The sequence below is a fragment of the Mustela erminea genome, chromosome 7 (genome assembly GCF_009829155.1).
Source record: "Mustela erminea isolate mMusErm1 chromosome 7, mMusErm1.Pri, whole genome shotgun sequence".
Taxonomy (NCBI): domain Eukaryota; kingdom Metazoa; phylum Chordata; class Mammalia; order Carnivora; family Mustelidae; genus Mustela; species Mustela erminea.
Window position 1 is genome coordinate 11,543,663 of NC_045620.1, and position 17,188 is coordinate 11,560,850.

General features: G+C 48.4%; 1 protein-coding gene across 4 annotated transcripts in view; it reads left to right on the forward strand.

Annotated features, from left to right (window-relative positions):
* KCNB1 (potassium voltage-gated channel subfamily B member 1) overlaps positions 1 to 16,679 on the forward strand; it is a 103,548-nt gene extending 86,869 nt beyond the window's left edge. Inside the window, exons 3-4 of one of the 4 annotated variants that reach the window (XR_004287438.1) lie at positions 1,926 to 4,573; positions 15,752 to 16,679. Coding sequence is in view for 1 of the 4 variants with exons in the window: in XM_032350383.1 (XP_032206274.1) it covers positions 1,926 to 3,935 (2,010 nt within the window). In the remaining 3 variants the exon portion in view is untranslated. Of the gene's footprint in view, positions 1 to 1,925; positions 9,185 to 14,189; positions 15,245 to 15,751 lie in introns of those variants that run through there. The other 3 variants (XR_004287439.1, XR_004287440.1, XM_032350383.1) reach the window with 3 other exon arrangements.
* Positions 16,680 to 17,188: the final 509 nt, after the last annotated feature.

Genomic DNA, 17,188 nt, shown 5'->3' on the forward strand with positions numbered 1-17,188 from the left:
CCACACTCCTAACTCAGTGCAGGAGTTCCCAAAATATGCCACCGGAATGCTTTACTCTAATAAGCATGTATTTATTTTGATGAAGATTTAACACACCTTTCCGTAGCACACAAAACCAGCATCTTTGCAAATGTCATTTCTTCGGACAAGGCTAAAAGAGAACAGAAGAGGTGAGCAGTGTGTGTTGTTTTGCTACTGAGGGAAGAGTAGTACAAGCAACAAAAGAACACATACAATAGGATGTTGGTCCTGAGCGAAACAAAATCGCAGTTTGTTAGGGACATAGATCTCTCTATTAGAAACTCTCCAGAAATGAAGAGGGATGAGAAGAAACTGTGGTTTCCCCTGGAGTGGAGAAGGACCTGCAGGTGACGTCAGCATTACTGTCACATACTGTTTCTTCACCTGGGTCACAGGTTCACAGGTGTTCACTTGATTATGGTTTGTAAATATACATAAATTTGATCTACTTTTATATGTATCAGGTATTTCTTTTATAAAGTGGTTATGGAATTTTACTTTTGCAATAAGGGAACATCAAGAATTAAAACCCAAAAGCTTTTGTTTAAAAGACAGAGGATATGTTGGATACAAGCATAGCAAAAAACCAAAACGAACAAACCTGGGAAGTTGGTAGAGCAGCTGAGGTTGGGGAACCACGTGACACCCACTTTCATCATCTGAGCTGGCTGAGAAAGACACCAGAGCTTTCCTGCTGCTAATGGCATCCCTACTGCCTAGCAAAGTGCCTCACCAAAAGTACATGATCAATAAAAAGTAGCCAAATATTTTAAAACTGATTTCTGGTCCTGTCCCTTCCACTTGTTGCTCTGTGAACTTGAGCAACAGTGAACAAACACTTTGGGAGCCCCTGCCCCGGGTTAGGTGTTGGGGGTGCAGAGATAAGGCTCAGAACCCATCCCTGTCCCCAAAAGCTCATAGATTCTGGGCAGTGATAGACACACACACACACACACACAGAGCCCCCTCTGTAATGGGACGTGTCTAAAAGTACCCACAGAATGACGAGGGAGCCCGAAGGAGGGAGCAGCCAGCCCCACCAAGGCTGACCTCTGCAGGGAGGCACCACATGGGCAGGGTTTTAAAAGATGGCCTGCACTTCACTGAACAGAGAGAAAGAGACACAGCTGTGCACGATTGACCAATAGCGTGCGGCCAGAGAAGTGTGATGTTTGGCAACCTGTGCCAGGAGAGGCCCGAAGAGAGGGATTGGGGTGAAAATGCAGGCTTGACGACCCGGTGTGGTGAGCGAGGATTCACTGCAGAAAACAGAAGCCTTTCACACCCAGGCCACAAGGGCACTGGCTGAGGGGATAGAGTTGGCTGTTTCAGGACAGGGCAGGAAGCGAAAACCAGCTGGACCCCTCGGAGGCTGGTGGGCTAGGCTGATGGGGTGGTGTGGGCTGAGAGACGTCCCCTGTGAGGACGGCTGGCGTGTATCAGACACTGCGCGCGGCTGGAAGCTGTCCTGATGCCTTGCCCGCGTGAGTGCATTTACGCCTCGCAGTAGCTCTCCGAGGTAGACATTATTTACCATCCCATTTTGCAGAGAGGAAAATGAGGCTTAGAGTCAACAACTGGCCCAGGGTAAGGAAGTGGCAGAGCTGGGATTCGAACCCAAAACAGCCTGACACCAGAGCCCAAGCTCTCAATTGCCAACCCTACACCCTCTTTCAGATCTCCTGCGTCCTCACTGGTGACCCCGCCCCCCGGGCTGGAATAATTAGCTTTAGATCATTGCTGTCTCTGGGCCTTGGTTTGTACCTCTGGAATAAATGGATTCGAATAAGGGGTCTTTTTGCTCAGACGTCCGGGCATGTTGAGAGCAACCTGCAGACGCAGGGTGTTGAGACGGTCATCCTTCTGGCAGTCGGTAACAAAATCTCACTCTGTTTTCCTTGCAGATCCTTGCCATTATTTCCATCATGTTCATCGTCCTCTCCACCATTGCCCTGTCACTCAACACGCTGCCTGAGCTGCAGAGCCTCGACGAGTTCGGCCAGACCACAGACAACCCCCAGCTGGCCCACGTGGAGGCCGTGTGCATTGCGTGGTTCACCATGGAGTACCTGCTGCGGTTCCTCTCCTCCCCTAAGAAATGGAAGTTCTTCAAGGGCCCGCTCAATGCCATTGACTTGTTGGCCATCTTGCCGTACTATGTCACCATCTTCCTCACCGAATCCAACAAGAGTGTGCTGCAGTTCCAGAACGTCCGCCGCGTGGTCCAGATCTTCCGCATCATGCGTATTCTCCGTATCCTTAAGCTCGCACGCCACTCCACTGGGCTCCAGTCCTTGGGCTTCACCCTGCGGAGGAGCTACAATGAGCTGGGCTTGCTCATCCTCTTCCTCGCCATGGGCATCATGATTTTCTCCAGCCTTGTCTTCTTTGCTGAGAAGGATGAGGATGACACCAAGTTCAAAAGCATCCCAGCCTCCTTCTGGTGGGCCACTATCACCATGACGACCGTTGGGTATGGAGACATCTACCCCAAGACTCTCCTGGGGAAGATTGTCGGGGGGCTCTGCTGCATTGCAGGGGTCCTGGTGATTGCTCTTCCCATCCCCATCATTGTCAATAACTTCTCTGAGTTCTACAAGGAGCAGAAGAGGCAGGAGAAAGCGATCAAGCGGAGAGAGGCTCTAGAGAGAGCCAAGAGGAATGGCAGCATTGTCTCCATGAACATGAAAGATGCTTTTGCCCGGAGCATTGAGATGATGGACATTGTGGTTGAGAAAAATGGAGACAATATGGGTAAGAAGGACAAAGTGCAAGATAATCACTTGTCTCCCAACAAATGGAAATGGACAAAGAGGACACTGTCTGAAACCAGCTCAAGTAAGTCCTTTGAAACCAAGGAGCAGGGATCCCCTGAGAAGGCCAGATCATCTTCTAGTCCTCAGCACCTGAACGTCCAGCAGTTGGAAGACATGTACAATAAAATGGCCAAGACCCAATCTCAACCCATCCTCAATACGAAGGAGTCAACAACACAGAGCAAACCAAAGGAAGAACTCGAAATGGAGAGTATCCCCAGCCCTGTAGCCCCTCTGCCCACACGTACAGAAGGGGTCATCGACATGCGAAGTATGTCGAGCATTGATAGCTTCATTAGCTGTGCCACAGACTTCCCGGAAGCCACCAGATTCTCCCACAGCCCTCTGGCATCACTTCCCAGCAAGACTGGGGGCAGTATGGCCCCAGAGGTGGGCTGGCGGGGAGCTCTGGCTACCAGTGGTGGTAGATTTGTGGAGGCCAACCCCACCCCTGATGCCAGCCATCGCTCTACCTTCTTCATTGAGAGCCCCAAGAGTTCTCTGAAGACAAACAACCCCCTGAAGCTCCGAGCACTTAAAGTCAACTTCATGGAGGGGGACCCCAGTCCACTAGTCCCCGTTCTGGGGATGTACCATGACCCTCTTAGGAATCGGGGGGGCGCTGCTGCTGCTGTCGCCGGACTGGAGTGTGCCACACTCTTGGACAGGCCTGTACTGAGTCCAGAGTCCTCCGTCTATACCACAGCAAGTGCTAGGACGCCCCCCCGATCACCTGAGAAACACACAGCAATAGCATTCAACTTCGAAGCAGGTGTCCACCAGTACATCGACGCGGACACAGATGACGAGGGGCAGGTGCTCTACAGTGTAGATTCCAGCCCTCCCAAGAGCGTCCAGGCGAGCACCAGTCCCAAGTTCAGCGTCGGGACAAGATCAGAGAAGAACCACTTCGAAAGCTCCCCCTTACCCACCTCCCCTAAGTTCTTAAGGCAGAACTGTATTTACTCAACAGAAGCATTGACTGGAAAAGGCCCCAGTGGCCAGGAAAAGTGCAAACTCGAGAACCACATCTCCCCCGATGTCCGCGTGTTGCCGGGAGGAGGAGCCCACGCAAGCACACGGGATCAGAGCATCTGAGCTGCCCCCCTCCCCCGCAACAGAGACTTGTGGCGAGACCTGAGAGGCGTGCCGTCCAGCTTCCCTGCCGCAGAGCCTTTCCGCACGAACTCAGAAAGGCTCTGCAGAGCCTCCAGACAGAAGCGAAACTCTGGGGGAGGCTCCCTAGGGCCTTGAGAGCCACGACAGGTACGACAGAATGCAGTCGGCCAAGCCACAGGATGTGGCATCTCTTTGTACCAAGTCCACTGCCCTCTTTGGGAGATGACGTGGGCAGAACTCACAGCCACCACTACCACATGCTGGACCTAACGAAGGCCACCTACTCCCCACTTGTCTGTCATGGCTGTCCATCACAGCCTCGGGGGGAGGGGGGCGCGCAGCCTCTCCAGCCCTCCTGGCTTCAGCTGGAGAAGGATGCCGGAACAAGCGGCTGGGCTGACCAATTTGGTTTTGGATGTTACCTGGCCACCTCTAGGAACTCCTGTCCATCACCTCCTGGATGGATCCCACTGTTAAGAAGGCTACAGAGGATACTCGTGTCATGGGGAAATTTCCGCACCATCAGCCACGATCCCAGCGCGAAACCCTTACTCAAATGTCTTCATTGACTTCAGTGTTCCATAGTACCTGAGATTTTATTCTGAGATTTCGTCAGGGTGAGTTGCACCACTTGTCCTTGATTCTAATTGCCCCCTGGCAATCCGGGTTCACACGGCAGGCACTCAGCCGGCAGTATGAACTGTGAGCAGTGCTGTAGGGTTGTTAAAAGGAAAACACTTTCTGTGCATCACTAGTATAGACTCAAAAGATATGCAAGTGTCAAATATGCAAAAGAAATAGCTTATTCAAAGAGACTGTATGTTACCGAAGAACAGAATAAAATCTGATTTTTTTTTTTTAACCTGCAAAAATGAAAGGAAAAAAACAAAATCCCCAATTGAAATGCCCAATTCAGACTTTTGAATACTTCCTGCGGCAGCAGGGAAAGCATCTACTATAATAGAAATTCTTTTTTGTTTCCTGTGGTATTCAAGTTTAAAAAAAAAAAAAAAGTTAAAATAAAAAGCACTTTATGTTTTTCAAAAATAGGTTTTACCAGGGACAGTGTCAACGTCTTGCACTTTAAAACAAGCACTATTTCCCATGGGCCACTTTCTGGGACTATAGCTGGGCTGTTGGTACATGCCCGTGTCCAGCCACGGGGGAGGGGGGTGTTGTGCTGGTCCTGCTGTCTGCGGTGTCAAAGTCTGTGGCCTCCTCCCCTGCCCCTCTGACGCTTCCCGTTAGTCCCCTTGCAAGGAAGGGTACTGACCCCTCAAGTGGGGCCTCCCGCAGAGTCACGTGTACCCGAAGCAGGCACATCTCCGAAGAATACAGTGGACGGTGGGCACTGGGTGTTTACTCTGTCCTCTTTCTTGTCAACCAGCTGTTGGTGTGTTTTCGGTCTCCCTGTCTGTGCTCCAGCTCAGCTCTCCTTCCTGTAGCCGTCAACGCGGCCAGTACAGACAAAAGCAATAAGTATTCGTGTGCGTTGTGAACGGTTCTGGCGTATTTCTTGGTGTTGGTCTTCCTGTCCCCTTTTGACGACCTGGCGTTGGCCTGCCTGAGTGGGGTCCCACAGGATGGTGGTGGTGGCCGTTCCTCGGTTCAGAAACATCGGGTTGAGCCACCGGGTAGCATGATGTCATGCTGGTGGGAAAGATGACATGTCTTTGATCTGCCTGGCTTTGGTACAGTGTACCGAGGTCGTTCTCTTAATACAGCACTGATGGACGATGTCCCAAGTACAGTAGTGTAGATCTGCCGATCCACCATCTGGTGACAGGCGTACGTCTTCCTGATGGAACAGATACAGCAGGGTTCGCCTGTCCTTCACACAAGGTGTTACCGGTCTGCCTGTTAGTATAATGGCACGATCCGTCTGTCCGTTCACAAATGTCACGGAGTCGTTCCGCCTGCCCTCCGTACAGTGGCATGAGGTTGGACCACCTGTCACAGGTATGATGACACGGAGTCATTCCACCGCCCTTAAAAACACCTGTTCTCTGCTGAATCCGTACCTGGTTCATACTGCTTCGCGGTGTCTCCGAGGACTAGGGATCCCTCCAGAAGGGTGCCGTCCTGTTCTTTGCCGTGTTACCCAACAAAACGATGCTGCAATATCTTGATGCTCCGAGAAATCTTCAGAGCACCCTGGCAGCAATGGCAAAGGGGCAGGGAAAGGGTGAGGGCGCCCTGTGCTGGCGACACGCCCGGGAGAGGAGGCAGCAGCGGCCCGAGCGCTTTGCGGGGCACACTGCGGGCTGGGGGCCTCCTGAGGAGCGGCCGCCTGACAGTCGTCCCCGAGCCATGTCAGCTCATGCGTCTCTTCCTTGTTTTTATCACCATTTCCGTCGGCCGTCAGCACAAACGTGAAAATTCAGGGAAAACAAACAAATGCTTTTTGATAAAAGTAAATAGTTGTGATTTCCGATTCAGATATTTTTAGAGCTGATGCTATCTGTAAAAATCAATAACAATAATAATAGAGTCTATTTTACATATCAGGAAAGTGAACATGTTTAAATATAGCCATATATAGCGAGAAGGAACTTACCACCCCTTCTTTCAAATCGAGGCATTTCATTTGTTGGTTGAAGCAGATGAGAAGTGTACAGATTGGATATGACTTCTTGTTTCTTTCTTTTAAACTAATAACCAATTGGTGCAACTCTCCTTGTAACCAAAGGCCCTTTCTGCCTTGTGCGGTCACACAGGACCTGGCCCTCCCTTCCCCGTGTAGTTTGTCTGACCTTAAAGTAGCAATTTATTGAGTCACTTTTGAAGGACGATTTCAGAAGTATCATTAAGAACCTACCTTTTCAGGCTTACAAGCCAGAGTCCTATAGAGTTCTTATAGAAACAGAATAACTGAAACTCAGCATATACTATGCTTAGAAAGTATCGCATTTTGTTTTGGTTTTTTCTTTTACTTGTGTATGTATTGTGGGAATATAGCTTTTATCCTGTGCCCAAACTCAAAATAAGAGTATTGTAAGTTTTCCCAGGCCCCACCTGCCAAAAAAGGAACAAACCCCGATTTTTAATACGTGTCTACCCCTGCCTGTACCTGTGTCCATGCACTGGGAAATCTACCCGAGAGTCTCCACTGAGAAGCTGACCTTGACAGACAGGTCCTCATAGAGGAGAGGAAAGCATGGATTGGAGGCAAATACCACTTTCATTCGGAGATCCATGACCCTCCCATTCCTGAACCAATGAAAATGGGAAAAGGACAAAACAAAAGGAAACAAAAAACCAAGTCAACCCAAAGAAACCAAACTAGGGGCTCTAGCGGGTGAATGTCTGGTCCCTTTGGTGAATTCAGTGAAACTCACCAAGAACCCAGCGGACCATGGCTTCCAACTTCCACCGTTATCAGTAAGGGCTAGGGACCAGGTCCCCGTGTGATCAGGGGCATCTGCGACCCGCGGAGAGAGGAGGGCGAGCTCTGGAGGAGTCGGCTTTTCCACCTTTTTTTTTTTTTTTAAATCTTTGGGTAAAGAAAAACAACAGGACTTGGGTACAGTAGATTTCTCAGTGCCTTCTTTAGGAATTTTCTCTTAAGCACATTTAATGGGGAAAGAAAAAAAGAGGACAGAACATTTGTCTCCGTGAAGTCCCTTTCTCTAAAAGCACTGGGGATCAAGAAGGAAGAAGACTGGGGAACAGCCAAATCCCGAGGAGGCCCTCCCTTTCAACTCACCCGGCTTGCCCCCGCGTAGGGCTGGTGGCGGCGACAAACTGCCAGACTGATTCCCAGCTCTTCTCCTCCATGTCTTGGTGACTGTAGCTTCGCCTCTGCCCTTTCTCCTAATGAGACCCACTCTTCGGAGGAGAACAACAACAGCAGCAGTATTCTCTTCTGTGAAACTGTGATGTATTGGTGTATGTTACTATTGTACATTTCTGTCTTGCTCCAAGTCACGGCTGGAGTGTCTAGTCCACGGACAAGGGGAAATGGAAATTTTACCATGGACAAGGGTTCACAAGAGCCAGGTCTCTCTCTCTCTCCCCCTCTATTTCTCTCTCTCTCTCTCTCTCCTCCTGCTCCCCACCCTTTCCTTATTTCTCTGCCAAGAGTCCCACGTAACATAACCCCAGGCTTCAGCATCCATTAGATAATTTCGAATGCAGTGAGATTGTAGTGAAATGCCTCTAGGGCATGATCCTTTGTGAGAGGGCTTTTCCAGTGACTGGAGGAAGAAGGGGTCACCTCTGCGGCCCCCAGGGGAACAAGAGAGAGCCTCCAGCCCTGAGCTCAAGGCCCCCCACCGCCACATACACTTCTGGTTTCTCACCGCTTTTATGACAACATACAAATCCTTTCACTCAGCCAGGGAGACCCAAACCAGCCTGGCTACGCCCCCAAAATGAAATTTACCTCTTCATTTTCTGTTGCCACGTTTCTGGCTCTAGAAGTATCGGATGCAGGCCTACATCGTAGGATATCCAGAGTAGTCTATTTTTTTGTTCAGATAAAAAGTATATAAATATGTGTGTGTGGTTAGCAAATTTGTAATAGGGCTATCCGGTCTCATTGCTTCTTTTGTAATACAGAGTAACATCTTGGGAATTTTTATGGTTGGTCATTATCATAGCTGGTATTTTCTGGGTTCTTTGTTTTTTCCATTTCCTCCCATTGCCCCTCAGGCTCTCTTTCTTCCTTTTGGACCTGACTTTCTGGGGGTGGGGAAAGACTTCAGGCTCTAACTTCCTCGTACAGGCATTTCCTGACACTAGGCCTAGAGTCTGTGGACACTGTAACTTTCCTCGTTCTGTCTGTGTGTTTCTCCTATTTATTGTTCTTAAGATTCCAGGGCATGGAAGCAGGAGGGAGACCCAGGGGAAGCAAGGCTACCGATGGCCCTCAAAATCGGGATGGCATGTTGGCTGGCTCAGCTCCTCCTCCACAACCCTGCTGGCATTTTGAAGACTGAATTTTCTCATCTCTGGAGATTTTAGGACTACAAATCTCATGCAAGCAAACTTCCCACTGAGGTCCAGAACACACCCAAGCCCCTCTTCGCTGGCCTGTTGCCATGTTCAGCGACCCACTCCCCTGTAACATCAGTTGGATCCGAAGGCCAGAGCATTTTCAGGTTCTGCAAACCTCAGAGAACATGCTGGGCCTCAGATCTCATCAACTTCTTACTGGTTCCTCATTTTAATCCATTTGCAACATCCTCACCAAAAAAAAATAAATAAATAAAAAAAATCCCAAAACAAAAAACAAAAAAACAAACACAGTAAACAAGCTTGCAGCCAAACCATGCAAAGACGTGTTCCCAAGAACCTGCCGTCTCATCTCCCCATCCCTTCCAGCTGCCTGGCTCCTACCACCAGAGACTTCTGGCAAGGGCAGTGGTGTTTTTCCAGTTTCCACTTATCCAGGCACTGGGGAGTTTCTGGACTGTCCTGATTAATTCCACCAGGCAGCTTCCAGCCTTGGGCAGGCCGAGGACATCTCACAAAGCAGGATCTTCAGCAGAAAGTGATTCTCACTCCTCGACTCATTCAGGAAGATGAAGAAAGGCCAGATGATCTCCAACTTGCATTCATTGCTAGGTGTTCATACCCCACCTGCCTCGCTGTCAGTTTCAGGACTCTGGCCTTCTTCCATATCAGAGTTCTGAGCCGAATCTGGACCCCCATGGCAGTGAACCATCCCTTTGGATAAACCCCAAGAGGAAACCAAGGACGAATGTATTACTTTGGACTCTGCCCCTCATCAGAGTTTTCCCACCCCCCCCCCAAAATTCCTGCCTGGTACTCTCATTTGAACCAGAGCCAAATAAAACAGATTAGATTTTTACAGACTTTTGCACAAGAACAAAACAAATTGTCTCCCAGGAGTTTGCCAGGTTTGATACCCAGATAAGCAAATAACTCTATCCGGTGGCTGGTTTCATCTAAAGAGAGATTGGGAGGTTTGGGTTTCTATCCACTGCCCCTGCTTTCGTTTTAACCTGGAATTTCTCCTGAATGAGCTGCTTTGAAAGAGGCTAGAGGATGCACAAAATGGATGTTGCTGAGGGACCCTCACATTGCACGGCCACTAGACTGAACAACGAGGGAAATCTGCACCCCTTTCCCCCTGGGGAGGTGTGTATGTGGTTTGAACATCTGGGCACAGGCTCGAGGCATTGAGGCAAAAGCAGGAATTCAAATTCTAGGATTTGGAGTTTTCCGTGAGGGGTGCCAGGGAGGGAATTGGCAGCAGGACACCCTCCTTCCTTTCTGCTTCCTATCCTGGGCAATTTTAATGACCCCACGGATCACTCATCTAACCCGTCCCCAGTGCCCTCACAGGCCGCACACTGGGTGGGATGAGGCTTATGCTACCCTCCCCAAACCAGCCAAGGAGCAGTCCCGTCTCTGGCTGATCGTCTCATGGTGCTTCGGCTCTTCTGCCCAGACCCTGTGCCCTCTTAGGCCTGAGGCTTTCTGTACACGAGATGCAATTATCTTTTATCCACTAGCCAGCCGTCGAACTGCCCAGGCAACAGCTAATGGCACCATTCCAAAAGGGCTTTTTTTTTCTTCTGGCAAATAAAACAGAAAAATCGCATTCAAGACATCTGAAAATCTCCACCCAATAAAGTTTAAGTCCAGAAGGACCAAAAGAGAGAGGCCACTGTAATCTGATTTTGCAGCCAGACAAGGCTTTTGCTGCCCAGGTTCCCACATCTGTAGCCCCTTCCCCAGTCGGTCTGGAAACTGCATTGTCCAAGGAGAGCATTTGACACAAGAGGTTGTAAAATCCCCCTCCCCCAGTTGTGGGTTTGGAGGAGGTGGGCCTTCATCCTCAAGGCGACCCCAAGTATAGGCAGTTGGGGGCAGTTTTATTATGAAGTGATGCTGGACGGTAAGATTGCAAGGACAGACTGAGCTTGCACTTTCCCCGGAAACACAATGAAACAAAAATCCAGTTCCCAAGATCCTCCTCTGAAGCTCTGTCCTGCAGAAATATCTCAAGTCAGTGGCTACAATGACATTACAATTCTGGAAAATGAGGGAAACTCCCAATTCTGTCTCATTAAGATGCTCTCAAGGGTCCTGAGTGATCATCCCACACTTCTTGCCTCCCTGAGCTAATCCAAGTTTGGAAAACAAGCAGGGAAGCCCAGGAGAAGATGCCCAAGAGATTCAGACTTCTCCGAGGCTTTGGCTTGTGGCTCCCTGGTCTTCACTAGGGTTTGGGTCTCTCCTTAGATAAGCTTGACATCAAAACCCCCTGTGCCTAGTGGGTGGGGAAGAGGAAGATCAGCAGCTGCTGAGCCGGGGGCAGCCAACCTGTTTGCTCTCCAGACCTATCCCAGCTTCAGTCCAAGGCCAAGAGCTGGGAACATCATTTTTTTTTTTTTTAAAGATTTTATTTATTTATTTGACAGAGAGAAATTACAAGTACACTGAGAGGCAGGCAGAGAGAGAGAGAAGGAAGCAGGCTCCCTGCTGAGCAGAGAGCCCGATGCGGGACTCGATCCCAGGACCCTGAGATCATGACCTGAGCCGAAGGCAGCGGCTTAACCCACTGAGCCACCCAGGCGTCCCCATTTTATGGGCCAGAAACTCGGGGTTACCCCCCAGTATATGCCCGTGGCACATACAGGCACCCAGCTGGTGTTTTTTTGGAGTGAGTGAATGTGTAAACGATTGACTTCTGAGTGAGTGAATACAGAATTTCATCAGTTCCTGCCAGGCTTGGGGTATTGCTAACTGGGAAGGAAGGAGAAATAGGGGGCCCCCTCTCATTAAAGCCTGTAAGCCCCACCAATGCCATTTGGCCTTTGACTCAACTGGGGGCCATGATGCTATCCAAATATGACATTTGTCTGCCCTGAGGTCCACAGTCTTCTCAGAGCAGCACTTCCTGGGGCCCCACAGGCCATCTCCATGTTCTTTCCTACTCTCCTGTCTTGCATTTTCAGCCTCATGTTCTAGTCTAGCTCACAAGGAAGGGATTTGCTGGGGGCAGGAATTTGGGAGCTGACATCTGGAAACTGGATTGCATTCCCTGAGCCATGGGAGTCCAGCTGGAAAGGAGGGCAAACCTGCCCTCCACCTTTGAGAGCTAATGGGTCTTCCTTTCTTCTGACCCCAGTGCCCCCAAAGGTAGCATGTGCCCCAATTCCATCAGCTCTAAGACCCTCTGTCTCTCCCAGGAACCATGGTGTGAGGTTGAGGCTTTTCTGCCAGCAAAGCCATTCTGATCACCCCACCATGATGGGGGCCAAGCCAATCACATTAGCCATAAATGACCAATGTCCTTAGCCACTCTTTTCTTGGGGTCACATTTGTGGGTCCTGTTCATCTCTGGTCAGTTGATGTCTCTAGTCCTTCCTGTAAAAGTGAAAATGAACATTGTGTGTGTGTGTGCCTGTGCACACGCACACACATGCACACATACACAGACACACATACACACACAGAAACCAAACAACAAAAAATTTGTGTCTTTTTATGCATGTGATGAGATGAAATTGTGACCTCCAGCTGCTGTCCTGTCTTGTAAAATATGTCCAAATGTTCAAGAATTTCTAAGCAAATGGTCCTTTAACGAAGTATGCACAGTTCAATAAAAAGGTATGGAGAAAACCAGCGTGGTGGAGTTTGTGTTATTTTGGGGAGGGCATAGGGAGATGGGGATGTGAAGGTCTGCGGGAGAGGCCGAATCGGGGACCATGGGGAGCAGCACTAGCTTCTTTTCTTCCTGAAATAGAGAAGGTCTGAAAATGTAACAGGCTTGTCACCCCAATATGCAAGCAGTGGCAACGTTCCCCCCACACCGGGTGCCGTGTGCATGGACCAAAGTTTAAACTCTGGTTATCTGGCTCTCGTGTTAACTGTACCTGGGCATTCTTGGCCCCACCACCTCTCATCAACACGCCCCAGGTGCCTACAAGAGTCACACACCCGACTCTGGCACTCCATCCACCTTCTCATCTTTATTGTTCTCTGTAGCACTGCCTCGGACACACTGTATTTTATCTACACATTTTGTTTACTGTTGACCTCCCTTCAACAGAACATAAATTCAAAAACTGGAAAGCAAAGAGAATAAAGACTAGGGGAAAAAAAAAAAAAAACCAAACCCCAGAACAGCAAATCCAAGGACCATGTGTATATCTGTGTGTGTGTGTGTGTGTGTGTGTGTGTGTGTGTGTGTGTGTGTGTGTGTTTTATTTTACCCACCCAAATAGTAATATACCATAAACACGGCTCTGCAGATTGCTTTTGTCATTTCATAGATCTTGAAGATCATTCTGTATTTCTGTATTAATGCATGAAGAGCTTCCTCATTCTCTTGGGAGCCTGTGTTGTGTTCTGTTGTACGCAGTAATTGCTAGTCTCCTACAGCTGAGCATTAAGGTTGCTTCCAAACTTTTGTGATAACAAACAGTGCTGAAATGAATGGCCTGTCAGCGGTTCCTGTGGGCTCTGCCTCCAAAATAGATTTGGAATCTGTGCTGCTCACCCCTGCATCGCCGCCGTGTGGGGCCACCCCATCGCTGTCTACCGCCTCACGATTGCGATGGCCTCCAGACCAGGCTCCCTGCTTCTACCTTTGATCACGTTCAAGCTCCTCTCTGCACAGTGGCCAGAGGGATCCTGTCAAACTGTCAGTCTGATTATGTCACTTCATTGTCAGAACATTCCAGAGGCTTCTCATTGCATTCTGAATAATATCCAAAGTCCTTGGTGCTCTCTGCAAGGCCATGCGTCCCCTAGCCCCACTGTCTCTTTGATTTCAATACCCCCTGCTTTCTCCTGAGGCTGTGTGGCTCCATTATCACTGGCCTCCTCACTGTTCCTCAGACATGCCCAGAGTGGACTCATCTGATGATCCTGCCCCCTTCGAGTCACCACCCCTGAATCCTCAATCCTCTTGGATCTCCTGTCTGATTACTCTTCCCTTCCCTCACTCCTCTTCAGACACATTGGCCACCATTCAATTTTTCAATACACCAAGCATGCTTCCACCCCAGGACCTTTGCACTGGCTGTCCCCTATGCCTGGAACATCTTTTCTAGGCTGGCCTCATGGCTCATTCCCTCACCACCTTCAGGTGTCACCTTCTTAGCATCCCCTTTATCTGATAATCCTGGTTATAATGGCAACATCCCCTACCCATACACACATACCTCTCATAGTCTGTCCCCTTCTGCTTTATTGTTCTCCATAACACCATCTCTGATACACTATATTTTATTGTTTTCCTCCCTCTAATAGATGATAAATTCCTCCCTCCAGTAGAGCATAAATTCAAAAACTTATAAGCATTGAGAACAAAGACTAAAAAAACAGAAGATCCAAGGACTGTGGGACAACTATAAAAGGTGTGACATCTGCATAACGGGAATACCAGAAAGAGAAGAGAGAAAGGAACAGAAGAAATATTTGAAATGAAAATGACTGAGAATTTCCAAAACTTAATGTCAGACTAAACCACAGATCCAGGAAGCACCAAGAAGCATAAATTTCCCCAAAATAACTCCACCAGGCGTGTCATTTTCAAACTAGAGAAAAATCAAAAAAATTTTTTTTAAAAATCCTGAAAGAATCCAGAGGAAAAAACACTTCACCCATAAAAGACCAACGATAAGAATTACACCTGACGTCTCAGAAACCATGCAAGCAGGAAAAGAATGGAATGAGAGATGGCAAGTGTTGAGAGAAAAGAAAGGAAAAAGTCCAGCAACCTAGAATTCTATACCCTACAAAATTACTCCACAAGAGTGCAAGAGAAATAAGGACTTTCTCGAACAGAAATGGAAGGAATTTGTTGCCAGTTGACCTGTCTTACAAGAAATGTGACAAGAACAACACATCTTCAAGAGGAAGGCTGCCAATTAACAGATTAAGATGTCTGACGCACTGGTGTGAAGAAAAGTGAAATTGGGTAAAGGGGGGGGGCAAAAAAAATAGCACCCACTTAATAAGGCTGGCATAAAGATTAAATCAAATGATCCGTAAGGTTCCTTGTATAGAGGTGGGCACAGGTAAGTGTTACACAAATGTTGGCCACTGGTGTGTTTTCAGTGTTGGCTCAGGGGGCGCACATGTGTTAGAGACCCTAGGGCACTGCTCCCCTGAAGTTTACAGCTTGGAACAGCATTTTATAAACTGAGCCGGGACCACTCCTGCAGGGGTTCTTAAACTTTGCGTGCCCAGGACCCCCGGGCGGTCTGATAAACCCCATCCATGCACACCCTCTCAGAAAAGTAATTTTAAGTGCATGAAATAGGACACATAGGTTTACAAAAGAAACCTACTCTGTTGAAATGCAATTATTAAAATATTTTAACAATGTGATACAGTAACACATGTGTTTCTTTATTAACAAACAAGCAGATCTCTCAGTGGGTCTACTAATGGCCAAAACCTTGAGAGGGGGAGAATGTCAATGCGGTTTTAAGTCATCTGCGACTCTGCGACAACTATAATGGAACACGAAGTCATCTACGATTTGTATCAGTGACAACATCACAAGTACTGCAAATACTAAGATGATTTGTTGCCTGCGTTGGCAACTGAAGGAAGTGTTACAGGTCAGCTGGAGGTCAGTGAAAATAAATAGAGGGAGTTTTGTCTCCTGCAAGCTCACAGACCCAGATTACAAACCTGTGTTACGGGACTTCGCAATTTATTTCACGGGTCACGACTGTTACTTTTTTAATGAAAGAACAACTTGGCTGGAATAGAAATAGAATAGAACAGAACAGAATAGAATGCATTGCTCATAATATAAGTACAGATTCATGCAATTTCCATTTCAATTGTGTGTGTTACAGGTCATGATGCAAAATGTACTTCTTCCTGCAATTCAGAAATAGCCGAGAAGCAATGACATGGGAGAGAGCAGGCCCAGCACAGCCACTACCACACTGCAGGTGCAAACATCCTTGCCGCTCCCGCCAGGCCCCATCTGCCCTCCTGCCCACACACAAGAACACACACGGGCTCCAAAAACGCTGCGTTGTCAGGAGTCGCCCAACTGTTTCCCCCCCCTCCTCGGGGAGAGGAGCAGGTGTGGTGATGCCCATGTCCTGAGCTCATCGCCTGTCTGGGGACATGCCCCTCCTGATGGCCACATGTCCCCAGAGCAAATATTAGGAGAGCTTTTGTGAAAAGCCAGCTGGCAGCATGTCTGAAGGTGCCAGGCTGCAAAGGTTCGGGCCTGAATAAACTGCCCGAGAGGAGACACTGCAGGGGACGAAGGCTGGACAAGTCGTTTTGTACTTTTTCTGGATGCGTGCCCTTCCTATTGCCAATCCTGAATCTGGAAGGAGAGAGTTTGGGGGAGGACACTGCAATCAGAAAAAGAAAAATTTCTAAGGGAACCTACTCTCTGATCTCCCGAGCGGAAGGGAGACTGACACTGGCAGAAGGGAAGTTGCAGGAACAAAGGACCCGCTTGTCAAATGGGTTGGCAATTTCCCTTCTGTGCTAATGAGCAGGAACTGGCTGGAGGAGAAAGATGGGCTGGGGGGGTGGGGATTCATCAAGCTGCAGCTCAGTCTAAGTGATGGCAAAGAGAAAACTTAGGGTCTGAAGCATCTGAGCTCAAATTCTAACTACAGCACTGCTTTGCTATGTGACCTAGGGCCAGTCCTTTTCCTTCTCTGGATCCTGGTTTTCTAGTCTGTAAGACGGGAAAATAATAGTGTCCACTTCAAGGGGCTGCTGGAGGGCTTCGAGGAAAAGAAGTAAATTGCTTAGCCCAAAGCTTGGCATCCAGTGAGCACTCCATAATGGTAGCTTTCACTGTTCTTATAATTTTTATCACCACTGCAACCTACAGCCTACATGCGTTCTTTAATGGAGAGCTATTGTCTAGCTGAGCTCCTACCAATGCCAGAAATCACAGAAAACATGAAATCACGCTCGTTAACACTCACCAAGCATTTACTGCGCGTCAGGCCCTGTTCCAAGCCCTTTACGTGATTTGCTAATTAATTCTCAGCAACAACTCTATGAAACACAACCTATGAAATTATCATCATGGGTATCATCATAAAATGATCATCACCAACAACCCCGCAAGATGATCGTTATCCTTATTTTACAGATGAGGAACTATGTCAGTTTTCTATTGCTAAAGTAACAAATTATCCCAATGCTTAGGGGCTCCAAACAACCATAAATATTTATTATCTCACACAGCTTCCGTGGTTCAGGGGTTTGAGAGTGGCTTCGCTGCGTGGCTCTGGAAGGGACTCTCTGATGAG